The 25,573-nt window shown below is 42.2% G+C and overlaps 2 protein-coding genes across 9 annotated transcripts; both read left to right on the forward strand.

Moving 5' to 3' along the window:
• Window positions 1–6,918: 6,918 nt before the first annotated feature.
• Window positions 6,919–18,759, forward strand: RPP14 (ribonuclease P/MRP subunit p14). Of its 8 annotated transcripts, XM_045832387.1 has the most exons (7): window positions 6,919–7,874; window positions 9,365–9,450; window positions 14,223–14,320; window positions 14,424–14,508; window positions 17,578–17,654; window positions 18,064–18,142; window positions 18,623–18,759. In XM_045832387.1, the coding sequence occupies exons 3-7, from the start codon at window positions 14,244–14,246 to the stop codon at window positions 18,677–18,679; spliced, it is 375 nt and encodes a 124-aa protein (XP_045688343.1). In that variant the 5' UTR covers window positions 6,919–7,874; window positions 9,365–9,450; window positions 14,223–14,243; the 3' UTR covers window positions 18,680–18,759. The 8 variants fall into 8 exon arrangements, with proteins under 8 accessions (XP_045688343.1, XP_045688342.1, XP_045688345.1 ...); XM_045832386.1 differs by lacking the exon at window positions 9,365–9,450 and having other exon boundaries at window positions 6,919–7,889; XM_045832389.1 differs by lacking the exon at window positions 9,365–9,450 and having other exon boundaries at window positions 6,919–7,708; window positions 14,202–14,320.
• Window positions 18,760–18,798: 39 nt separating this feature from the next.
• On the forward strand, window positions 18,799–19,757 carry HTD2 (hydroxyacyl-thioester dehydratase type 2). The gene has a single exon (XM_045832383.1). The coding sequence runs from the start codon at window positions 18,799–18,801 to the stop codon at window positions 19,303–19,305; it is 507 nt and encodes a 168-aa protein (XP_045688339.1). The 3' UTR covers window positions 19,306–19,757.
• Window positions 19,758–25,573: the final 5,816 nt, after the last annotated feature.

The raw sequence follows: 25,573 nt of genomic DNA on the forward strand, positions 1-25,573 counted from the left end.
ACAGAATAGACAAGGGAATGTTAAGAACAGTATAGGAAATGGAGAAGCCAAAGAACTTACATGCATGACCCGTGGACATGAACTAAGGGGGGGATTGCCAGAAGAAATGAGGGGTGGAGGGGTGAGGTGGAGGGGGACAAAAGGGGGTGAATTGAGACAACTGTAATAGCATAATCAATAAAATCTATTTAAAAATATAAAATAAAAAACTAAGAATATGATGGATGCAGATTTTAATATCCACAGGTACAATGCTTTGGGGGATTTTCTATACTAGTTAGAAAAGTTTTTTTTATTAAAAGTAGCAATTCACTGGGTCTGTTTCAGAAATGTTTGGTGAAATACTGTTTGGCCAGGTTTGGGTGCATTTCTTTTTAACTCTTAGTCTGTCTCCATGTGTCTCTGTCTCTCGCCTCTCTCCCACCTCTCCCCCATCTCTGCTTCATCACTCGTATTTGTCTGTCTCCATCATTGATGCACACATGCACACACAGACACACTGTCCCCAACGGTGGGAAGTCTGACTCTTCTGATCTTTTATCTTTGAAATTTTCCAACATCACTCCTTTAACTCTACAGCCTGGTTTTTCTCACCACCCACTTCTTTCTCCCCCTCCCACTTCCCCCCAAGATGGTTGATGTTCACATGACCCCTCCATTCCCTGAAAGGAGGAAAAGAGTAGAAGTGTTTAGGAGGAGTGGGAGTGATCGCGTGTGGGGCTGTGGAGATGTATTCAAACTGCCGGCCATGGTCAGAGCCAAGGGGAGCGAGTACTGGGGCTGCTGTCCAGGTACCCCCAGTGCTGTGGGGCCTAGGGATGCTGCTCTCTGGGCTGGAAATGACCAGATGTAGGCCTGAGGTTGTCTGTGCCTATGACGGGGTGAGGATCTTATGTGACCATGGAGGGAGAAGACATCTGTGGCTCCTTTCAGCAACGGGACAGACCCTGTCCCTTAGCCCCTAGAGGAATCTTTCCTTCATTAGTTTCTGCATCTTTGGTCCCTAAACCCTCAAAGCAATGACTAGGAACTTTAAGGCACGTCTAAGAGTTTGCCAAGCTCTGAAGGAGACAGGAGAAGGAAGGGTTCTTGGGGGCAGAAAGTGGTACTAAGGTGACAATCCCAATGCCCAAGGTCAAAGCTGGCTGTGGGGGTGGGTAACTGGCAGAAGGACAACTGCTAATGGGAGTACAGGTCTACAACCTCTTACCATATCTCACAGAGCCAGATGTGACTCCCAGTTCAGATATTTTCTGACTTTAGAAAGGCATTATGGTATGTACATCCTATATTAACATATGACTGCCAGTAGGGTCTGGGACCACCTTACATGATCAAATGTATTGTTAAAGAGCAAAAATTCAACTGAGTAAATGTGAGGATCTAATCGGCTTTATTAAGCAACTCGTGAACTGGGCAGTACCCGATCTAGGAACTAGAAAGGTGCTGTGACGAGTTGTACAGAATGGAAAGTTTTTATGGGCAGAAAGAGGGTGGGGCTAAGAAGGTAAAAGAGTGGATTATTTCAATCAAGGATACCTTTCCTTAGGGAAATGTGCAGGGTTGGGGGGAAGGTTATCAAGCAGATTACTTCAATAGTATTGATCAGGAAATTATAGACTGATTTGTTTAAAATCCCACTCCTGGGAGAGAAGCTGAAACTGCAATTTGGTTATTTATTGAGTTTTGGTTTGGGGACCTGTCTTAGCAAAATGACTCCATTTTGTCCTGTTATTTCTTTCTTTTTTTTTTTTTTAAACAGTATTCATATTTTCTCTGTGAACTGTATGAATATCTGCAGTAAATGGGACAAAAGCTATGAAAAGCTTTTCCTCAGTGCAGATTAAGCACTGGCACCAAATGAAGAAAAATTTGGTTTCCAGATTTTTCTTGGATTTCAGGTGTGCAAATAAAGGAAAGGAAGCTTGTTCTCCCTGCTCCCTCTCTTCTGCCTTGGAGGTGCTGATGTAAGAAACACCCAAATCTGTAGAGAATTTTTATAAGTTTATCTGAGCTAAACATGATGACATTTGTTGGGAAGCAAGATGTCAAATGCTCCCCAGAATGGCAGTTTGCAGTTTATTTTATGCATTTGGAATTAAGGAGGGAACATAAGAAAACAACATGAAGCTGGGAGAAAGCAAGCGTGGGGGGATCCAATTACAGGACAGTTAATAAGATTATGTGCTCTCTTGAGGGTGGTTATGTCTTTGAGGAGCATTACTTCTGGAATTTCAAAGATGTGTTAACCTAGATGCATACCCTTTCACCAAAGAAGTGATAGGCTTGGGGCATGACTCCCCAGCATGACCCGCCCAGTTAGAAATTTGTGATCAGATCACTCTGTGAGATTATTTTCCCCTTCTCATCCACTGAGGGGGCATCCTGAGGAAGAGTGTGGTCTCCCAATGTAGGAGAGGTGTGCAGATGGGTATGGTAAACAGCTCCCTCTTGTGACCATAAGGGACAAGTCCTGCTTTTTATTTAATCATGATAAAAGTGAGACCCTGTCACTTTAAAATAAATTAAAATGAATGCTGAAAAATGTGAGCATCTCCTCTCCACTCCAAACAACCGCACCCTTCCCCCAGTGGTCCATGGGGACACCTTCTAGCAAACACATACATACGCGCACACTAATAAATGGTTGGTTTGGGGGGTTGTTTTTTAACATTGGATCATACTGGGTCTTACTGTTTCCCACTCCACTTTTTGCTTACCCTTTTCCCTACCCCTATACTTGGGAGCTCTTATAGGCCAAAACCCACAGATTCCCCAGATTGCTGTAACAGGGATGCAGAGTCCTCCAAAGAAAGTGGGGATGTTGGAGTGTGGACCACCAATTCCCTAGGCGAGGATCTCTGAATTTTAAGAAAAGATCTTGGGCCCTCCAGAAACAGGCTGCCTACAGTGGTTATCCCCTCACCAAATTCTTTGTTCTGGGGCTTTTTTAAGAGAGAGGTTTCTAAGGAAAGGCTCCTCCGTTATTTCAATACATTTCAGAAATGCTGGGAAGGTAAATACCCTGGCTCCAGCTCCAGCACGAGCTGGTGGGGAATGACTGCAGGAGTGAAAGTGTCCCTCATGGAGTTGGCCAGGGGCCACGGTGTCCTGCTGCTCTCCTGACTGAGGGGCATGGTTTGAACTTAACTTCTAGTTGTTTTGTTTGTTTGTTTGTTTGTTTGTTTACCATTAGCTGGTGAGCTGCCCTCAGAGTCCCTGTCCATAGTGGGAGCTGCTGTCCTTCCCAGGCCCCCTTTATTGGCTGCTGTACCCACCCACTCCCCCTGACCTGCTGAGTGTTAGCTGCAGAAAGCTCAGAGATGCCCCCTTTCCCCAGAGAACCACCCTTAGATGACTGGAGATGGCTGAGATGTTATGCCTCATTCTCTTCCACTTACCTCCTAGGGTTACCAGATAAAATACCAGATGCTCAGCTAAATTTAATTTCAGGGAAACAAATGCTTTTTTAGTATAAGGATATCCTATTCATTGCTTATCTGAAACTCAAATGTAATTGGGCAACCTGTGTTTATTTTTTCTTGCTAAATCTGGCAACCCTACAGCTGGCAGTCAATGATTGACTAGGCGAGTATGAAGACTTGGCCCCTTAACCTTCGAGGCTGAAAGCTTTCTCCTATCACTTATGCTCCAGGGCTCCCAATGGGGTCAGGCTAAGCTAGACTTCAGCTGAACCCACATCTTGCTTAGCTTCTTCCTCTGCCCCATCCTGCTTCCCTTCTCCCTTACGTGTTTCACTTGAGAGCTTTCTGTCCCTGTCTACCCCTAACTGCCAAAAATAACGTCCGCAAAGAACCCTGGCTTGGCTTCTAGGAACTCCAAAGCACTGCCTGTTTTTCAAAGCTTCCTGTTTGGTAACAATGTTCAAGATTGTCTCGAAGTGTTACCAGATCAAAATTCTTGTGCCTCATGCTTTGAAAGGCCAAAACTCAAAATGTCAGGGTTTGGAGTAAGGAAAGTTTTGTTGATCAAGAAGATACCAACTGAGAAGATGGGGATCTAATAGTGCCTCAGATCCATCTTGCTCACTGGGTTAAGTTAAGGTTTTTAAGGGGTTGGGGGGAATAAGTATGCTGAAGCACTGGTGGGGCAAGTTTTAACTGAAGAAACTTGGAACTTGGCCATTTATTGTAAAGGAACATGAACACTGGATTTTGCAGGACAATGGACCCTTGGCTTCTGAAAGGGTTCCAGTGTAAGTTCTGGTTATGTCCAGGTCTTTTGGTTCTGTGCGCATCAGTAGGGGTGGGGGGATTCTTTGATCCAGGTATAGAGGGAGGTCAAATTCCTCTCTTCTGTGCATGCCGGGTCTGCATGGCTTGGGGTCTTGGTCTATTGTCTCTGAAAAGCAACTTAGTGTCTCATTAAACAGGAGGTCCCAGCCTCTCATTCACATGGGAGAAATGGAATGCCCCATTTTAGGCTCTGGTGCCTCTCACCACCTTCAACAAATGACATCCTCATCAAGCTACTTTTTCTCTATATGTGGAAGACAATAGTGATAGATATTGTGTTGGCCAAAATGTCTGTTTGGTTTTTTCCATAAAATAAAAGACACATTTTTCATTTTCATCAAAAATTTTATTGATTTGGATATTTTGACTACATTGCCTATCTCCCATGTGGTATAACATTGATTGTTCTCAATGTCTTGATTTGATCGCTCTCAACTTCAACTAGTCTACCTGACCATGGAACATCATTGTCCATTGAGAAATCTCCAGCACAAAACTTTGAAAATCACTTTTGGCACTTGGGATTAGTCATAGCACCTGCTCCATACACTGCACGAATCTTTTTTTTTTTTTTTGCATTTCAGTGGTGTTTTATTTTTCTTGAAATAATAAAGCATTATATGCTGAAAATGTGTATTTTCTTCCATCTTCAATATAAAAATGGCTACACAAAAATTCACCAATTTTGGTAAGTTTTTTTAAATGCATACTGATATGACGGCTGTCATAATACAATCTCACAAAATCGTTTTGAATGAAGTTAAAGAAAACTATGCAGTACTAGAGCCATCTTACAGGAAAAATAAATGATCTTTTTGGCCAACCCAATAGGAAAATAACATGAGTAAACTATCTAGCATTTGGTGGGTCTCCCTAAATGGGAACAACAGCTACAGAAGTTTTAACTTCTGATCATTTTCATTTCCTTTGTCCTGTTTTCACAATCCACTGACATAAAGGAATATGATTTCCATGGAGAATTGTGGCTGTGGATGTTAAGGGACTGCCGTTCTCCTTGGGCCTCTGTCTTGCCTTTTTTCCCCCTCAAAGTTATGAATTCTCCTCAGCTTTAGTAAAATCCATTTGCATTTGCCAGGCAGCTGGTTTAAGGAACTCTCTCCCATTCCAGAGTGTTTCCTGGGTGCCAGGTACTTTGCTGCTTTTTCCTCACTCTGAGGGAGATGCTACTATTCTCTGTGTGACAGATGAAGAAGCTGAGTAAGTGGCAAAAGATGGACCTGGAGCAAATTTTGGCAGCTTCTAAAACCCAAGAAGCTGCCAAAAGGAAGCTGCCTTTCTTCTGAGAAAGAAAATGCCAGTCTCTGGGTCTTTGCCGATTTCCTCTACCTCTCCTTAGATCTGAAACAAGTCCTGTTTCCTCTGAGGGATGAGGGAAGGGAAGCCGAAGCTGTAGGACTGGAGGACATGGCCACAGCCAAGGACTGAAGCTTCTGTAAACAGCAGACAGTGGGATTTTGAGAAAAGAAATAGACAGAAGGTGACAGCAGGCTCAGGCTCAGCTGTGCAAGGCAACCCTTTGTCCCCAACCCAGGCAAAATTAGCACAACCATTTATGAACTGTTTATGAACTACTGCTTTCAGTAAATATGTGTTGGGTGCCAAGCACTGGAATGCACTGGTAAGCCAACACAGAAAAGCCTCCATCCTCATGGGGCTTACACTCAAGATTTGGCAGCCCCAGCCTCTTCCTATGTACACTGTCATACTCTTACCAGGGAGACTCGAGTTAGGGGGCTCCCTCTCCTTGGCTCTTGTGTTGCTTGCAAGAGAATTCAGGCAAGAGAGACAACACGTATAGTGGAAATGAGATAGTAAATTTGTTTATGAAATACACTTCAGGATGAAGCTGCAAGTGGGTACCCAGCTAATCTGAGTGCTCCGACTACTGGGATTTTTAGAGGTTTTATGCTTGTAGCCAGCTTCTAGGTTCGCCCTCCACCTCCCCACTCTAGATCTTGGGATTGATATACAGCTTCAAAGGCTTTCTTTCCCAGATAGTGGAAATGAGACATACAGAATTTCACTGCCCCCCCCCTATGCTATCATGGTTTTTCTTGTGATTTTTGAACACCTTGGCAATCTTCACTCACCAGGCTCAGGACTGCTGAATTAATGAGTGGGACATGTCTCCCTCCCCCTCTCTGCCTTGGTTTGCTATCTATCCTGCCTAGCAATACCACAGAATTGGTGGTAATAAGGTACAGTGTGGAGGGCAGCATCTAGTCAGATGGCCCACTCCACCACTTATAACTATGTAATTTCTGGGCAAGTAACTTAGCTTTTGGGGCCTCAGTTTCAACCTCTGTAAAATGGGGATGATCATAACTACCTTAGGATTGTGTCGGAGTTCCATGAGATAACACATGTAAAGTTTTTTGCGTCGTGCCTTAATTGACTCAACCCACACTTGATAAATATTAGCTGTTACTTTTATTTTTTTATTTACTTATTTTAGAGAGAGGGAAAGGGAGGGAGAAAAAGGGAGAGAAACATCCATGTGGCAAAGATACAGCCATTAGTTGCCTCTCACATGCTCCCAACTGGGGACCTGGCACCACAACCCAGGCATGTACCCTGACTAGGAATCGAACCTGCAGCCTATTGGTTTGCAGGTCGGTACTCAATCCACTGAGCCGCACCAGCCAAGGCGTCTTAGCTATTACTTTTAAATACAAGTACTGTGTTTCATGAGAACGGAAGCTGTATCTTCTTGGGTTTCAATGAGTTGCCCGTACCTAGCACATAACAGTATCTAATAAATAAATGCATAGACAAAACTTGGCTTACATTTGGAAATGGAACCATCTGGGTCTTTTTATGTCAACCCAAATTGAATATCTACTGTGTTGAGAGCCACAGAGGCACCTAGAGCGAGTCCTCCTGTCCAGAGGATTTGACATTAAGATGTATTCAGCAGAAAAGACGCTAGACATAAACTTGCTGACTGAATGCATGCATGAATAAATGAATGGCTGTGAAGACCGAATAAACATGCCCTGAGTCCGGTACCCCATGCAGGTATTTGCACACACTGCTTCCTCCGAATAGGGCACCAGGTTGCACCGAGGTCTGCGGGCCTCAGCTCCACACCACACCAGAATTCCCGCCCCAGCCCTGCGACGCGGCGCGTGACGTCATATCCGCGACTAACTCGCTCATCCGGGAGGCGGAGCAGGCGGAAGCCAAAAATACACATCCCTGGAGTTTCTAGGGCCATGCTCAGGCCTCTATAGGGGAAGCTCCAGGCCTTGGCGGATTCTTGCCGTGAACAGGATTCAGGGAGGCGTCAGCATAGTCCGGCGGAGAGCTGGTAGGCGGAAGACCAGAGCGAAGCGACAGTTTTCCTTGAGCGGGCTCAGTCGGCCGCGCTGGGGTCGCTGGACGCGCAATCCAGGCCGCAAGCGCAAGGCGGGTCCTGCTTGCGGCGCCGAGTGAGTCGGAGTACCTCCCCGCCCCGGCCGAGGTCGAAGCAAGCGAAGGTTAGGCCCAGCCGCGAAGCTGCTTGGGCCTCTGTACGACGCGGTCGCGGAAGCGGAGGGTAGAGGTTGCGAGGGCTGAGTGGGACCACGAGTGCAGAGCGCATGCGTCATGCGTCAGGTGGGAGCTAAATTCGTAGGTGACATTTGTCGGACAAAGTTAGCATGACCTAAGTGCTTAAAAAAATAGTTCAGTTCAAACATTATACATATGTGTGTGTATATATATAGTGAATAAGACTGATCCCTGTTTCTTGAGACGTGTACATTCTGTGGGGATGGAGAAGCGAACACAAGTAATAATTACATAGTTCTGCTGCGGGGGGGGTGGAGTGCCGTAAGAAAAGAGTAGAGCAGGTGCATGGGGTGGGGGGAGTTGCCGTATTTGATAGCCACTGGGCCAAATCGAGGGTGAGATTTGAGCGAAGCCATGAAGGGGGCTAGGGAGTGAGCCATGTGGCCACCTGGAGGAAGAGTATTCCCAGCATGTGGAAACGCCAGGAGCGAGGCTCAGAGGTGGGAGGGAAACTGGTGTGTGAAGAGCTAGGAGGCCTGTGTGGTGGAAGGGATTGAGTAGGGGAAAATGGCAGGACATGAGAGACTTTAGCTTACTCGAAGTGAATCAGGAACAATTGCAAGATTTTGAGCAAATGAATATCCATGAAAAAGGCTAACTTCAAAGATGTTTATGTCAGTGACTATAGAAGAGCATACATTTTTGTGGTGAGCCTGGTGAATTTGGGCTGCCCCGGCGTCAACCTTTTTAGTATCAGGAGCCTGTAGAGGGCAGTGTTGTCCTTGACCCTGAAGCTCAGGCCTGTGTAGGAGGTGACAGTTTAGCATTTGCTCTTCAAGTCTTCTTTTTAAAAATATATCTGATTGATTATGCTATTACAGTTGTCCCATTTTTTCCTCCTCTTTATTCCCCTTAACACTTCACCACACCCTTCCAACAGCATTCCCCCACCTTAGTTCATGTCCATGGGTCGTGCATGTAAGTTCTTTGGCTTCTCTATTTCCTATACTATTCTTGATCTCCCCCTGTCTATTTTGTATCTAATGTTTATGCTTCCTATTCCCTGTACCTTTTCCCCAATTCTCACCCCTCCCACTCCCACTGATAACCCTCCATATGGTCTCTATTTCTGGGCTTCTGTTCCTGTTCTAGTTGTTTGCTTAGTTTATTTCTGTTTTTGTTTTTTAGGTTTAGTTGTTGATCGTTGTGAGTTTGTTGTCATTTTACTGTTCATAGTTTTGATCTTCTTCTTTTTCTTAGATAAGTTCCTTTAACATTTCATATAATAAGGACTTGGTGATGGTGAACTCCTTTAACCTGACCTTATGTGGGAAGCACTTTATCTGCCCTTCCATTTTAAATGATAGCTTTGCTGTATAGAGTAATCTTGGATGTAGGTCCTTGCTTTTCACTTTGAAATCTTCTTTCCAGCCCCTTCTTGTGTGAAAGGTTTCTTTTGAGAAATCAGCTGATAGTCTTATGGGAACTCCTTTGTAGGTAACTGTCTCCTTTTCTCTTGCTGCTTTTAAGATTCTCTCCTTATCTTTAACCTTGGGTAATGTAATTATGATGTGCCTTGGTGTGTGCTTCCTTAGGTCCAACTTCTTTGGGACTCTCTGAACTTCCTGGAAGTCTATTTGCTTTGCCAGATTGGGGAAGTTCTCCTTCATTATTTTTTCAAGTAAGTTCAATTTCTTGCTCTTCTTCTTCCTCTTCTGGCACATGAATCAGATGTTGGAATGTTTAAAGTTGCCCTGGAGGTTCCTAAGCCTCTCCTCATTTTTTTGAATTCTTGTTTCTTCATTCTGTTCTCATTGAATATTTCTTACTTCTGGTCCAAATTGTTTATTTGAGTACCAGTTTCCTTCCCTTCACTGTTGGTTCCTTGTATATTTTGCTTTATTTCACTTTGCATAGCCTTCACTTCTTCCTGTGTTTTGTGACCATACTCAACCATTTCTGTGAGCATCCTGATTCCCAGTGTTTTGAACTCTGCATCTGATAAGGTGACTATCTCTTCCTCAGGTGGTTCTATTTTGGGGGCTTTGATCTGTTCTTTCACTTGGGCAACATTTTTTTTTGTCTCAGTGCGTCTGTTATGTAGTAAGGGGCAGAGCCTTACGTATTCACCAGGGTGGGGCAGCCCACTTGGCTGTCCTATACCTGCGTTGTGGTGCTGAATGTTGGGGAGGGGTCAGAAAATGCCTGCTCAGCTCTGGACCGGCTTTCATTCACTTCCCCTGCTACCCACATGCAAATTGGGCCCTTCTGGTGTTGATTCCCGGGTGGGTGGTTTTAGGTACATTCCAGGACCGTGGATCTCTCCAGCAAACTCCCCTGTGAGGCTGGGAGTTTCTGCAACTGCCACAACCCCCACAAGTTTTTACAACCAGAGGTTTTGAGGCTTTATTTCCCCATGCCATAACTCTGGGTTGTGCAGTCTGTCTCTCTCCCCAGTTCCTCCTAGTTTATCCACATGCAATTGGTGGGACTGCTTGTCTGTCAGCCGCCACCTCTCCTGCCCAGTCCTCCCGCTGCTGCCTTGCTGTACCTCCTCTCTGCCTCGGCTGCCTGTCTCTGCCCCTCCTACCAGTCTAAGTGTTTCTTCAACTCCTTGGTTGTCAGACTTCCAGGCAGTTCAATTTTGTGGCAGTTCCAGTTATTTTTGTTTTTAAATTTGTTGTCCTTCTTTTGGTTGTGTGAGGAGGCACAGTGTATCTACCTATGTCTCCATCTTGGCTGGAAGTCCTCTTTTTTTTTTTTTTTTATGTACCGTTCATTGGCATTAAGTACACTCACATTGTTGTGCAACTATCACCATTATCCAATTCCAGAATATTCCGTTAGTCTTCACTGTTATTGGCACCCTAAGCCTCAAGCCCAATCTCATTCCCCCTAACTCAAGCAGCTAATGCCATCAAGGCAGTCAGTAATACCTAAAAAATACCCATCATGCTCCAGGCAGTGAGTTAAATAATTGAGGGTTTTGTTCTGCCTGTCCTTCTAGTTAGGGGAGACTAGTGACTGGGAAAGAAGCACTGGGTAACCATTATTGTGGTCCTGAAACCAAAGATACTCTTAAACATGTAGGCCTAACATTTCTATCATTCATTCAATCATGTATTCAGTAAGTGTTGAATATCTACTCTGTTGTAGACACAGTAAATATTCATGTTTGTCCACTGGATAGGTAGGTATAGCTCCTTGAGCCTGATTTTCTCTGGTGGCCATCATGGAGTGGTTGGAACTGGGCCTGATCCACAGAGGTTTTTACAAATGCTGGTCTACAGCTTTGTGGCTTTTGATAAGTCCCTTTCCTTGGCTGGGCCTCAATTTCCTGGTTCCTTTAGTAAGGGACCCAGATATTAAACAAATGGACAGTGTTAATGTTACAGAACAGACAAGGGGGGCCTGGGACGATATACTATTATTGAAAGAAGGCCCCGGGTCCGTTGTGTCCGCCACCCTAGGAAAGACGTCTCTTAATGCCAGAGATTCATGAAAAGGAAAGGAAATGTTTATTTAATGCTATACAGACTTCAAGTAGTGACCTAATGTCTTCATCGAAAATCCTAAAGTCCCCAAAAAACACCCACAAACAGACACAGTCCTTCCTTCCTTCCCCCTTTGCCCAGTCCAGAGTACCGTATCTCAGGAAAGGAAATAGAAGTCCATGGCTCAGGCAGTCCTCTGGTTCTTTGTTAGTCCTCCATCTCGACTGGGAGACCTCCCTGGGTTCCCAGCACCCTCCTCTGAGTCGCCGGGATCTCTGCTAAAACCAGGTGGTGGTTCCCCTTCTAAAGCTGCGGGGGTCCCCACTCTGGCACAGGCACGTGGTCCTCTCTCCCAGGGCCACGGGAGTCTCCACTCTGTCAAGGCCGCTTGGTTCTCCTCCTCAGGGCTGAGGGAAGGGGAGAGTCCCCACTCTGCCAAAGCCGCGTGGTTCTCCCTCTCTGGGATGCAGGAGTCTCCACTCTGCTAAAGCTGTGTGGCTCTCTCTCCTAAAGCAGCACGGTTCTCCCTCAACGGCTGAGGTCCTCCCTATTCTGCTAAAGCCGCATGGTTCTCTTTCTCAGGGCTGCGCATGGTTCTCCTTCCTAAAGCAGCATGGTTCCCTCCTTCTCAATGGCCATGGTCCTCCCCATTCTGCTAAAGCCGCATGGTTCTCTCTTCCAATGGCCGCCAAGTCTGGGTTTTAAATCCCCGCGGCCAATCTTCCTCTGCAGCCTCATTTCTGACTCCTCCCACACTCGGCTTCACTTGCCAGAATTTATATCCTTCCAGCTTTACTGGGCTGCCATCTTGAGTCTGGGCAGGTGTGGCCCCATGTCCTGGAGCCAGTCTTCTCCGAGCTCCCACGCAGGTGCTGTAGTTTGGGGGATCTGCCCCCAGTTACGTCTTGGTGGGGAAGTTACTTCCATTCCCCTGGCTCAGAGATGATCACAGCTATTTAACATATCCATGCAACCAGCCAAAGGCTATAGATATGTTAAATGACCATACCAGAGGGTAGCTGCAAGGCTGTTGCTATGCAAAACAGTTCTCAATGGCCCTGCTCCATTTGTCCCTTCCCCCAACCCACACCCTGGGTGGGGGGGTTGGAGACATCTTAAAATCTCCTGGACACCTTAAGTTCTGGACCCCATTTCAAATGCCCATTTGGGGTCCCCCCTCTTGGCTGCACCCTGTAACATTAAGAGATTATATAACAAGGGAACCTAACTTAGAATAGGGTATCAAAGAAGGCCTCCCTAAAGAGGTGAACCTCCTGGAAGAGGTGAACTATAAGCTAAAATGTGAAGGCTGAATAGGATCAATCCAGAGGGAAAGTGAGGTAGGACTGTGATGCGTGGGTCCCCGGCCAGCAGTGATCACGGAACACTGTGGATGACTCGTTGAAAAACACGTGAGAAAAAACATGCACAGAGACAAACTAGTTTCTGTGGAGAAGTAGGGACGAAATGGCCACCCCCCCTAGTGGGGAGCGCCCCGATTTACAGTCCATACCTGCTTTTATTGGGCTCATTTTGCATAATAATTCAGGTAAAGTACAGTACTCATTAGGGGGAAGTAAGGAACCATAGAAAACAAGGAACTCTGCCAGTCTACTTTGAGTCGGTGTCAAAGAGCTGTAAGACTTTGAGGAACAAACTAACTTCCTCCTTGGACCCCTTTCATTCAACTGAGAGCATTCTAAACAAAGAAGGTTTCACAGTAATTTACATGTTCTTTCTTAGGCCTGATCACCCGGGGAATCTGCCTTTTTCAGCACAGCTGCACCACCCTGTCATTGTTTCAGGCTTAGATGGAGCACGGGAACCAAGGCAACCAAGAGATAAGGAGATTTTCTCCCAGGCGATGAGAACTCAGGCTATGTCAAAGCCGAGGAGCGAGGGTCCGTCACCCCCTTTTGCTGCAGCCCCCCAAGTCCTTTTGGGGGGCCTCCCAAAGTGATTGTGCCTGTCTTAGGTTGTTCCCCCCTTGGGGAACCTTACCCGTCTTTGGCTAACCGACCAAGCTTTTTGGGGTTCAGTAATGAATAAAGCAGCAGAAGCAGCATTCCTGCCAGGGAGATAAGCTTTTGTCTCCTTGCTGGCTTATGGTTCCAAGGGCGTTCCCTTAGCCTTAGCCTAGGCGGGGGTTTCAGCTTCTGATACCTGTCAGGGCAGTTCCCAACAGGACTGGAGCCATGGACAGGGATTCTCTCCAGGGAGATCAGCATGTTCTGGGTTCTTGAGAGTTTCAGATCTGTGAGAAATGTCATTGAGTGCCCATTCCAGGAATTTTTCCCCTCAAACCCCTTGCTGTTCAAGCTCCATCTTTCCTAGGGATGCCAGACCTGTGCTGACCTAGCTCCCAGACCAAGAAAATGTGCAGATTCAGCATGGGTGGGGACAGCAGAACTGCCTACCACCTCTTATTCTCCTGTTCGTGTTCTGTGTTGACTGACAGTAAACAAGAAGAGGGCCTTCAGATCCAGATTTTACTTTTTGCGTTTACCTTTTTTAATTAAGAGGCATACCAGAGTGATCTTGATGGCACTCAGAAGTGGTTGGAATTTCTGTATGCCCTTGGGTAGCTGTTACCTGTTTTTGCCAAGCCTCGTTATCCTCTTCTCAAAAACAGGAATAACAAAAGCTTTTACCTCATATGATCATTTTGAAGACATGACTTAAAGCATATGAAGCATTTAGCACAGACCTGGGTACTTGGTAAGGGAAAATATTTGGTGAGATTATAGTATTAGAATTTAAATAAAAATGTAGCAGGTTGACATATAAAATATAGAAACTTCCTTTGTGTCTGCATGAGTAACTTTAGTTTGACCAAAATTGGATGTTACTGTGCTTAGGAGTTCTTTAAAAAATCACATAGGTAAAATTCTCATTTAAAAAGTAAAAAACAGCATGTACCTTGCTAATTAATTTCTAGCCCCCTTGACTCTTAATGTAGGTGTAATCAGCATCAGAAAAGATGCCAGCCCCAGCTGCCACATACGAAAGAGTAGTTTACAAAAATCCCTCTGAGCACCACTACATGAAAGTCTGCCTGTAAGTTCAGTCTTCTCATTTCTTTTGTTTATTATTATTTTTTATGAATCTAAATAGCATAAAATTTAATGCAATGTATTTTTGTTTTTAATGTTTTTTACAGAGAATTTCAAGATCATGCAATTGGATTAAATGCTGCACAGTTCAAGCAGCTCCTTCTTTCAGCCCTGAAGGACCTGTTTGGGGAGGTACAGAATCACTTAGTAGATTGAACACTCCTAAGATCTTTGTAATAAATACTGAAAAAACACTTTTCTAAACATTTTAAAACTTTAAAACCACATTTGAAATTTTAGAAGCCGACTTTCAGAAATGGCAAAATGTTGGTAGGTGTGTTCAGTACACTTTCTTTTTAACAAGGAATTCGTTGGACAAATATTTATTTTAGTGCAGTGCTACTCAAAGCGGGGTTCAGGCTGATAGCCTGCAGACTGTCTTTTTGCCCATTTTGAAGATCTGTGGCTCACAGCAGAAGGTAAATCAGCACATCATTTCTTTTACTGAGAAAGTCTCTGTATGAACAAAACTGAGCTGAACCAAACAGTACATTTACTGATATTGTTGATTTATATTCTGATGCAGCCTCTTGTCTTATCACACACCAGCATTATGAATAGTATTATTCTAGCATTCACTTGAAAACAGAGTTTTGAGAGAGAACTAAGGTGATTTTCTGGAAATACTTCTTTTTTTTCTTTTTGAAAATTAATTTTTTTACTTATTTTTAGAGAAAGGGGAAGGGCAAGAGAAACATCAGTGAGTCTCCTACCGGGGACCTGGCCTGCAACCCAGGCATGTGCCCTGACTGGGAATCTAACTGGAGACCTTTTGGTTCTCAGGCCAGCACTCAATCCACTGAGCCACACCAGCCAGGGATATTTCTTGATTCATATATTCTATCAAATCAAAATCTGTTAAGCATCTCATCAAAATTAAAAACTTTTATTCCACAAAAGATTCAGTCAAGAGGATGAAAAGACAAATTACAGACTGAAGGAAGATATGTGTAAGCCACATATCTGACAAAGGACTAATATCTAGAATGTATAAAGAAATCTCAAAACTCAAACTGTACAGTTAAGAAAAGACCAAACGATACAATTAAGAGACATGAATAAGTCCCTGGCTGGCGTAGCTCAGTGGATTGAGTGCGGGCTGCGAACCAAAGTGTCGCAGGTTCGATTCCCAGCCAGGGCACATACCTGGGTTATAGGCCACGGCCCCCAGCGACCCCACATTGATGTTTCTCTCTCTCTCTCTATCTCCCTCCCTTCCCTCTCTAAAAATAAATAAATAAAATCTTTAAAAAAGAGAGATATGAATAAGACATTTTACTCAAAAGGATGTACAGTTGGCAAAGATGTACATGAGTGAAAATCTGTTCAACATCATTAGCCATTAGGGAAATGCACATTAAAAACAGTAAGATATCACTACACACCTAACAGAATGGCTAAAATAAAAAATTGTGATAATACTAAATGCTGGTGAGGATATGGAAAAACTGAATTACTCATACATTGGTGTTGATGATGTAAAATGGTATAGTCTCTTTGGAGCACAGTTTGGCAGATTCCTAAACAGACTATGTACCTACCATACAACCCAGCAACTGCATACCTGAGCATTTATCTTTGAGAAACGAAAACTTAACATTCACACAAAAATATGTATATGCATGTTCATAGAAGCTTTATTAGTAAGAGTCTAACAGTAGAAATAAGTGAGATGTCCTTCAGTGGGTGAATAAACTATAATACATTCATACCATGGAATATACTCAATAATAAAAATGAGCACACTATTGATAAACGCAACAACTTGACTAAATTCCCAGAGAATTATGCTAAGTGAAGAAGCCAATCCCAAACAGTAATATACTGGGTGATTTTATTTATATAATTTTCTTGAAATAACATAATTATATAATCTGGAGGAAGATTAGTGGTTGCCTGGGGTCAAGATGTCAGGAGTAGGTATGGCTGTGAAAGGGTAGAAGGAGAGAGCTGGTGGTGGTATAGTTCTTTATCGTGACTATGGTGGTTACATGAAACCACCTATGGGGTAAAATTGCATAGCAATGGTATAATCTGAATTAACTCTGGTTTATCAATTTCAGTTTCCTGGTTTTGATATCATACTATAATTGTGCACGATGTTAACTTTGAGCGAAGCTGGGTAAAGGGTTCAGGGGACCTTCCTGTGTATTTCTTTGTAATCTCCTGTGACTCTAATTTTTGAAAATCATGCCCTGGCTGCTATGGCTCAGTGGATTGACTGCCTGCCTGTGAACCAAAGGGTCACTGCTTTCATTCCCAGTCAGGGCACATGCCCGGGTTTCGGGACATGTCCCCAGTAGGAGGTGCACGAGAGGCAACCACACATTGGATGTTTCTCTCCTTTCTCCCTCCCTTAACCTTCTGTCTAAAAATAAATAAATAAATAAATCTTTAAAAAGAAAAAAATCAGAAGTTTAAGAAAAAGCTTGGGGTGGTTAACACACAATACAATATACAGAGAATGTATTGTAGAATTGTACACCTGAAACCTATATAATTTTATTAACAGTGTCACCCAATAAATTCAATAAAATAAAATAATTAGAAATAAGTTTAAGAAAAATGTGCATCCTCTCTATTTCATGTATAAAACCTGTTTTCTCTAAGCAAACAGACATGGCCTCTGTCTCATGGGTTAATAGTCTTGGTTAGATTTAGTAGGCAACCTTGTTGAACAGTTAATAGCAAGAATGATGAGTACTATGAAAAAGGAATTATGTGTGCCCTGTATGTGAGAGACAATAGCAAGTGATTGAGCTTAATCTTGGGGATCTGGGAAGGAACAATTTAAATGAAGATTTAGAGGGTGAAGAGGCATTAGCGGACCTGGCCACATAGTTCACTTGGTTAGAGCATCATCCTGATGTGCCAGAATTACAGGTTCAATCCCTGGTTGGGATACATGCAAGAATCAGCCAGTGAATGCATAAATAAGTGGAACAACATTTGATGTTTCTCTCTAAATAAGTAAATAAATAAAATGTGGGGGTTTTTTTTGTTTGTTTTGTTTTTTAAGAAGCATTAGCAATGTGAAGAGTTACAGGAAGAATATTCTGGCAGGAGGGAGTTATAAATAAGCATGCCAGTACTCCCACACTATTAAATAAAATACTGCTTTTTTGGAGGAGAAAAGCAATGAACAGGAATAGTTATTAGAGTTCAAGATTGATGATGATAATACCATTATTCTATACTTAGGTTGATGCTGCCTTACCCTTGGATATCATAACTTACGAGGAGAAGACCTTGTCAGCCATCCTGAGAATATGTAGCAGGTATGACAGACAATAAAGCATTTCTAGTATAACACAGATGAGAGACAGATGGGAAGTAGAGCAAAAATTCTCTCTTCTGTGAATAAGAAGAGTTTTGTCATTGTGAACTCTGAGCAGCTTTTGGAAGTTTAAACTGGGGAGAATGTGAACATTCATTTAGCAGGAGCTTAGACCCTAGAGAGCAAAACCTGTGACTTACTTATAACTTTAGTATTTCCCAAATGATGGTTGTAAACTCAGAAATATTAGAAATATTCCTAATTGGGAATCATTTAATTCTCTGTCTGTGATACACTATGCTTTAAATTTTTCTCATTTAAATTAGGTTTTCTGGACTATTGCAAAGAAAAGTACTAGGGAGATGTTGCCGGGACAAATCTTCCTTAATGCTTTCTTGGTTTTTCCTCAGTGGTCTTGTCAAATTGTGGAGCTCTTTGACCCTTTTAGGATCTTATAAAGGCAAGAAATGTGCTTTCAAAGTGATTCAGGTAAAGACTATTCCTTCACATATTCCAAACTAGGCTGAGTAGTTGATCAAACTGCTTTTTAATGTGTGTTCCATTTTTGTGCTTGTATAAATATAGTTTGGTTAACATCACCCAGCTAAGGGGGGCAGGGAGAGGAATCCAGAATTTCATTGCTTCTGGCAACCTTAGACAAGGCCCTTCAGGTTATGTGGGAGTAGTTTTGGTATAAAACTTGGAATGCTTGTAGAAAAATCTTAACTTTTCCTTTATTGCATAATGACTAGTGTCTTATGTATTGGAATGCTCTTTCTGAGCTTATCATGACCACTTGTTGATGTAAGGCTACCTCTCAGGATGCTCGTTAAGATACTACTGCATCAGCTTGGCTTATGCTTTAAAACTGGGCATGTTTCTAAAACATGGGGCATGAAACACATTTACCCTGTGTTTCAGTGCAATTTTCTCCTGATTCTGTGTTAACATTTTTTCTTTGTCTTACAGGTTTCTCCCTTTCTCCTTGCATTATCTGGTAATAGTAGGGAACTAGTATTGGATTGAATAGTCCTCAATTTCAGAAACATTCCTCTACTCTCAAAAGTACTTTTTGGTGCCAGCATAATGTTTGAACACTGAAGCAGGCCAAGAGCTCCTGTTGATGGAATTTGAGGGTGCTGAAGATGTTGCCAGTGATCTCCAGCCATCGTCTTTGTTGGGTTAGGCTTCAGAGGAGAATCTGCCTGAACCAGCCAGTGGGAAGCAGGCAGCACTCTCAGCATATGCACATCAGAGTTGGAGACCGGGCTGAACTCAGCAGAGCCTTCACACAGAGGGATGTGGTTGCCTTCTCAAAATTAACGGGGGATGTCAATCCTTTGCATTTAAATGAAGATTTTGCAAAATGCACCAAGTTTGGAAAGACAATTGTACATGGAGTTTTGATTAATGGACTTATCTCAGCTCTCCTGGGTACTAAAATGCCAGGGCCAGGCTGTGTGTTTCTTTCCCAGGAAATTAACTTTCCAGCCCCTTTATACATTGGAGAAGTTGTTTTAGCTTCAGCAGAAGTGAAAAGGCTGAAACAGTTCATGGCTGTTATTGCTGTGTCATGTGTTGTAAAAGAAAGTGAAAAGACTGTTATGGAAGGCTGGGTTAAAGTTATGGTTCCAGAAGCTCCCAAGTCCTGAAATATGTGTTTAAAGATGCAAGATCAGGCATCGATGTTACTGTTTCTGAAGAGCCTCTGAGGAAGATGGGTTGCTGTTCTTCGACAAGGAATGGCCAGCAGATCCAGCATCGCATATAGGGGAGGGGAGCAGGCAGCAAGGTGTTCACATGCCCACTTTATAATTTGGCCTTTTGATTTCCACAAACTTAAGTGTATTTATCATGTCTAGGTTAGTAAAATTGAAAAAATATTGGGAATGTTATCATTTAGCTAAAGGTTCTACTTTTAGGATTTCAAATCTACTTTTAGATTTTCATTTGGATGACACAAACCTAATATATCTCTATAGAATAAATTTCTCACTGAATTTATAACTAGCTAGTATTTTTATTGAAGGCAACAATAGATGTTGGGTCGTCTTTGAACACCTATCTTTTACCAATAAATATTCTTGAATACTGTTCTTCAGCAGTTTCTGTGTCAGAGTTTTTTGTAATTTGTTACTATTTATACCAAGATGGCATCTTGCTTAACCTTTAAGTGGTTCTTGCCTTTCAGATGGTTTTCCTGCTCTCAGAGGTTTATGTGCAGATTTGTAAACTCTTGGTCTAATCTGTAAAATGGGGGTAATAACACCACACAGGATTGTTGAAGATGATAGACACAAAGAGCAAAGCACAAGACTAGCCTGTGGACAGTAGCTATTACTGTTGTTCATGCTCTCCTGTGAAGGTTAGAGACTTTGGTGACTTTATAGCTGACTGGCCCAAAGGTAAACAGCCCAATATTTTGGATGTCAGCCAGTCTCTTGGCATTCTAAACCTGGAATAGATCTTGAGTGCAAAGTTTCTATTGTAGTAATCCAGATTACTTTCTCCCTTCCTTGAGACTATTGTGGGTTGCCCCTTTATGTAATAATATATGCTTACTGTAAAAATAAAATTATAAATAAAAAGCATAAGGAACACTGTGAGGTCCCGTTTTTAAGAGCTGAGGGGCATTGCAGAGAAAATGTGCCTAATATGTTAGTATTCAATAGTCATCCCCACCACAGCTAACCCTTTTTTTAAGACAAAAATCTGTAGTGGAACATACATGTGGTCCACCTGAGCTCTGTGGATTTAGATGGTGGCTCTGACCACAGCTAGATGCTTTGATCAGGAAGGTACGACCAAGTGTAATTAGCTGGATCAACCCACATTTCCTGTAAAAAGTTCTTTCCTCCTGCTGGTAGGTCAGTAACTACATTTTTAATTATATTTGTTCATATTAAGGGAACAATTAAATAGATTACTTAAAAGAATGATTCTAGTCACTAGAGGGCAGTGGTGTGTATAAAGTGAGTATTTTAAACCTGTTTAATACTGTACCATACTCAAGTCTGTGACCAAGATGAAAGTAACCAAAATGTACTTGAGAAGCAAGGATACCATTTTCACAAGTTTCAGAATGGGCAGCATTCACAGGCTCAGATCCACCTGAAGGTTTGCTAATATGTAAAACACTACACATGTTGAACATTTGATATAACACTGAAAAAATGGGAACTTACACAAAATAGAGACTTGAAGCCATTTTCAAATTCTACAGAACGCATTCTCTGATTTAGAAGCAGTCTTGAAGTATGGATTCATAAATGGAGTGTGAAATGGTCATTAGCAATAGCTACCATCTTTTCAATACCTAATGAGCTGATTTTCTACATTAATTCTTTGAACAACTTCGTAAAGTTAATTTATGTTGCTCCACTTTATAGGTGAGGAAACAGACTAATGCCGTGTGGCTGGCCAAGGTTGTACAGTTAGTATGCAGTAGAGCTGCCATTCAGATGGGCCTACTGGGCTCCAAAGTGTTTCTTTTTGTCCATCGTCCTGTGTGTCTCAATGTTCTCGTCACTAGGGCACGATCAGCTTCCGTAAAAGTATCTCATGTGGCATTACGTATTTGGAAACATCATTCTATAGAACTTTTTTGTCTTCAAAATGTTACAGATCTTATTCCCTGTTACAGTAGTAGCATTTTCCTATATATTATTACTTTATGGTTTCCAGCCATACCTATTCCTACCCTTTCTCTAAGTTGACATTCAGTGATTATTTGTCTTTAGAGCAGAGTTACTGAACAGGTTATTCTAAAGATGAAAAATGTGTAGGCTAAGTATGGTAGGGTTGGGTGGGGTGTCAGAACTGGCTTTTAGGGGATTTATACTGTGAAATTCAAATAGCTTCTCAAGGTAATTTCCAATTTTTAAAAGGATTTTATTTACTTTTAGAGAGCTAAGAGAGGGAGAAAGAGAGAGAAACATCAATGTGCGGTTGCTGGGGGTCATGGCCTGCAACCCAGGCATGTGCCCTCTGGGAATCGAACCTGCGACACTTTGGTTCGCAGCCTGCGCTCAATCCACTGAGATACGCCAGCCAGGGCCAATTTCCATTTTTTTTAATGCTCCCTAGGTGTCATGGTCTTTGACCTCTGTAAATTAGTAAAAAGTTGGAAGAGACAAGTAGGCAAGAAGTTAGGGATGCTCTCCTGTAAATGACATTTTACTAAGAGCCAAGATTCTCAAACCAGCTCTGTTAACAGTGGCTATAAGGAGAACTGGTGGGTTGCCTTTTCCATTTTGAACTCTGTACCTATGAGCTGCCAGAAAGAATGACTTCTAATGAAAACATGGGTGACCCTCAAATTAGGAAATCCTCTCCCGGGTAACAGAGGTGGCCCAGACTGTATGAGGTCACATTTGTACTCATGTGGAAGGGAGTACAAACGACTGACTAAAATAGCAGGCCAAACTACTAGCAATTTCCACATAGGGGCATTGTAAGACTGCAATTTATGCAATGTTTGGTTATCACAGGAAGATACACTCATCTTAAGCAATTTTAGCCTAATGTACTGGAAAATTGCTTAACAGATTTTTATATTCTATTAGAAACATTTTTAGATTGGTAAAATACCACTTGTTTTTCCTAGCAGCAGATGTTCAGTAACAACAGGGAGAAAGCCCCACCACAGCCAGCATTCATCTTGTGGACTTACGTATTCGTCTAGAGAAATGGAGTGCTAAGTGCACGCAGGTACCTCTTAGGTAACCACAGGTTTTCATTTTGCACTAAATTATTAGTCATTTTCTTTTATGTTCTTAGAGTATGATTCAGAGACCAATTTACTCCCAAAGAAAATTGCTATTAAATTACATTTATTAAGTTTTTATATTAAAACATACTCTACCAAGGGTTGACTGTCACTCTGAGCAGCTGTGCTGCTCAGCCTGCCTCATATGTTGGCATAATTTATTAACTGGCTCTATCTGAGGAGAATGGGAGCACTGTGGAATTACTTTTGGGCTGCAAATGAGTATCTCCAGGATTCCAGATGTTTTACTTCCTTTGTTTTTGGCCTGTCTTCATTTGAATTGCAAACAACAGAGACAAGAATTGCCATCTTCAGTGAAATTTCAGGTTGGAGCAAAACCAACTAGAAAAAAACTTTTAAGTTCAAGATCACAAGAAAACCCAAGACTAATATCGACACTACATAAATAGAACCGGATTAACAGGAAGTCCCATAGTCAATTTCTAGGTGATGCGTAGCAATAACACAATTCATATGACTATAAACCCTGGGAACATTCCTCTGTGATGTGATGGACAATATCCACACATAAGGGAAATAAAAATGATCAAATTGAGTTGAATTTTTTTCATTTTTCTATCCAGATTATAAGTATTTAAAGAAACAAAGTCATTTTGAGTTGAGAGGTAATTCTGCTTAGGAAGCACTGAGTTTTCCACAAGTTTCTACGATTTGATTTGTGGAGCAGTTGCCAGTTCTAGCAGCTTTATCACTAAAACTCATCTTCAGCCACTCGGGCCAAACGTCAAGTTGCTGCATAACCTGAGGGCCATCTAACCTTTGGCAACATATAAGAATGTAAATCTTTTTTCCCTGATAACCCTTAATAGTAGTGTATGTGGCAAAAACTAAGGTACTGCACGCCTCATTGTTTTTGCCCATGCTGAGAGATTGGAAGCAAAGCTGATTTGATTCAGCTCAGCTCTACATGGGGAGGGTTTCTGCAGATGCTGTGGGCGCAAGTTTGAAAGTCAAACAGATGTTGAGGCACTCAGGGTTTGGAGCCTTGTCTCCAATGAATCTAGGGATCCAGTTAAGTCCAATGTCCTCAAAGGATTAACGACAAGGCACTGCTTTGGGAAATGAAAATGAAATTGTAAGGTTCACCACTGTATTTATTCTGAGGGGTATACTTCAGACACAAATTTCCAGGGAAAGTCTAGATTGAGAGTTTTTAGTTTCTGGCTTCATTCCATCAAGTACCTGGTTTCTCACTTTCAGTTTCCTTTTCCTAGTAAGGAAGACTAGACAAAGGTTATTTTATGACCTTTGCAATTCATATATTTCCCCCCTAATCATACAAGTAAAATATCTTCATTATAGATATTTTAGGAAAACACAGAAGAGCATAAAAATGGCAAGCATCATGATCCCACTTCCTAGACACCCTAAGTTAATATTTTGGTGTATTTTCTTTTGTTGTTTTTCCTATAAATGTATTTTTTAAACGTGGGATCATTCAAATGCATGTACAGTTGACTCTTGAACAACATGGGTTAGGGACACTGACTCTCACAGAGTTGAAAATCCACATGCAACTCTTGACTCCCCTAACACCTAGCTATAGTCAACCCTTGGAATCCAAAGGGGATTGGTTCCAGGATCCCCCATGGATACCCCAATTTGCAGATGCTCAAGTCCCTTATATAAAATGGTGTGGAATAGTGCATACAGTCGGCCCCCTGTATCTGCAGATTCCCAAGCATGGGTTAAAAATACTGTTTTTGGCCCTGGCTTGTGTGGTTCAGTGGATTGAGTGCCAGCCTGCGAACCAAAGGGTCGAGGGTTGGATTCCCAGTCAGGGCACATGCCTGGGTTGTAAGCCAGGTCCCCAGTAGGGGGTACTCAAGAGGCAACCACACATTGATGTTTCTCTCTCTCCTTCCCTCTCTGTATAAAAATAAAATGTTAAAAAAAATACTATTTTTGGTCCATGGTTGGTTCGGTCCGAAGGTAAAGCTGGGTATGATACTGAAGGCTGGCTATATATTTATTGAAAAAAAAATCCATGGATAAGTGGAACTTGGCAGTTCAAATCTGTGTTGTTCAAAAGTTAAATGTATTGTCTTTTTTATTTACTATTATATCAAGAGCATTTCTCAACACCATTAAATATTCCTTGATAACCTGATTATTTTGATAATCTGATTATTAATCATTGCAAAATATTCTAATTATGATTAACCACAATTTGTCCAGTTCCCTAGTGTTAGATACTTACCTTAACATGTTCTATATTTCCACTAATCTCTGATTATTTCCTTAGGATAATTTCTTAGAGGCAGAATTACTGGGTGAGAACATTTTCAAAGCCCTTAATATATATTGTCAAATCCCAGTACCAGGCCTATTATATGTAAGTACTCAGTAAATAATTGTTGAATGAATAAATGCCTTTCAGAAAGGTTGGACAATTTATACTTCCACCAGCAGCATGCAAGAAAAGCCTTGTCCTGGTCAGTCCACATGAAAGTAGAAATAATTAAAGCAGAATTTGGCTGTTTGTGATTCTGGCAATGAAATAATCCATTTGCTTTAAAGAAATGAAATTTCTTTAAGTGAATCTTCTCTAAATGATAATTGATTTTGTTTTAATAGACTGATGCTTTTAAACACACTGGGACAAAAACAGAATGCAGGAAGAACTCTGATTATTTTAGGACTAAATCAAGAAATTCCATGTTTTCCTCTTCACTTCTTTATTCACTGGGTCTTAGCCCCTACATCACTCTGTCAAGGCTCCGTAGCCACTTGGGGTTGTCCAACAATCCCATTAAGTTTGAGATCTGGAAAGGGTACCCTTTAGATACTGTCTAGGCATTTGCTGTGATGTCAAATTTTGGGGGGAGAGGGTGGTATTACCAAGAAACTCTGTTCTCTTGTTGTTTATAATGTAGAAATTTAGGGGATACAAATTTAAGAGTTAGAATCCCTCCATTATGTGAAGTGAAGGGAAGGAAGAAAGTAATATCACTTGAATTTTATTATGTGCCAAGCCCCTTCCCATCCTACTGCATTCTTCATACCAAACTTTCCATGTGAGTATATTTATTTTACAGATGGGGAGCTAGGCTCAGAGAGGTTAAGTAACTCATTCAAGGTCTCTCAGCTGGTAAATGCCGGAGCCCTGGAGATCCTGGTTGTCTAATTCC

This window comes from Phyllostomus hastatus, unplaced genomic scaffold (assembly GCF_019186645.2).
Source record: "Phyllostomus hastatus isolate PE091 unplaced genomic scaffold, TTU_PhHast_1.1 phas_contig_16, whole genome shotgun sequence".
In the NCBI taxonomy this organism is placed as follows: domain Eukaryota; kingdom Metazoa; phylum Chordata; class Mammalia; order Chiroptera; family Phyllostomidae; genus Phyllostomus; species Phyllostomus hastatus.

Coding starts and splice junctions, on each gene's coding strand:
- HTD2 (XM_045832383.1), top strand. CDS start 18,799: ATGTTGCCAGTGATCTCCAGCCATCGTCTTTGTTGGGTTAGGCTTCAG.
- RPP14 (XM_045832386.1), top strand. CDS start 14,244: ATGCCAGCCCCAGCTGCCACATACGAAAGAGTAGTTTACAAAAATCCC. Junction 14,321..14,423: donor CACTACATGAAAGTCTGCCT/GTAAGTTCAGTC, acceptor TGTTTTTTACAG/AGAATTTCAAGATCATGCAA. Junction 18,143..18,622: donor GTGCTTTCAAAGTGATTCAG/GTAAAGACTATT, acceptor TTTGTCTTACAG/GTTTCTCCCTTTCTCCTTGC.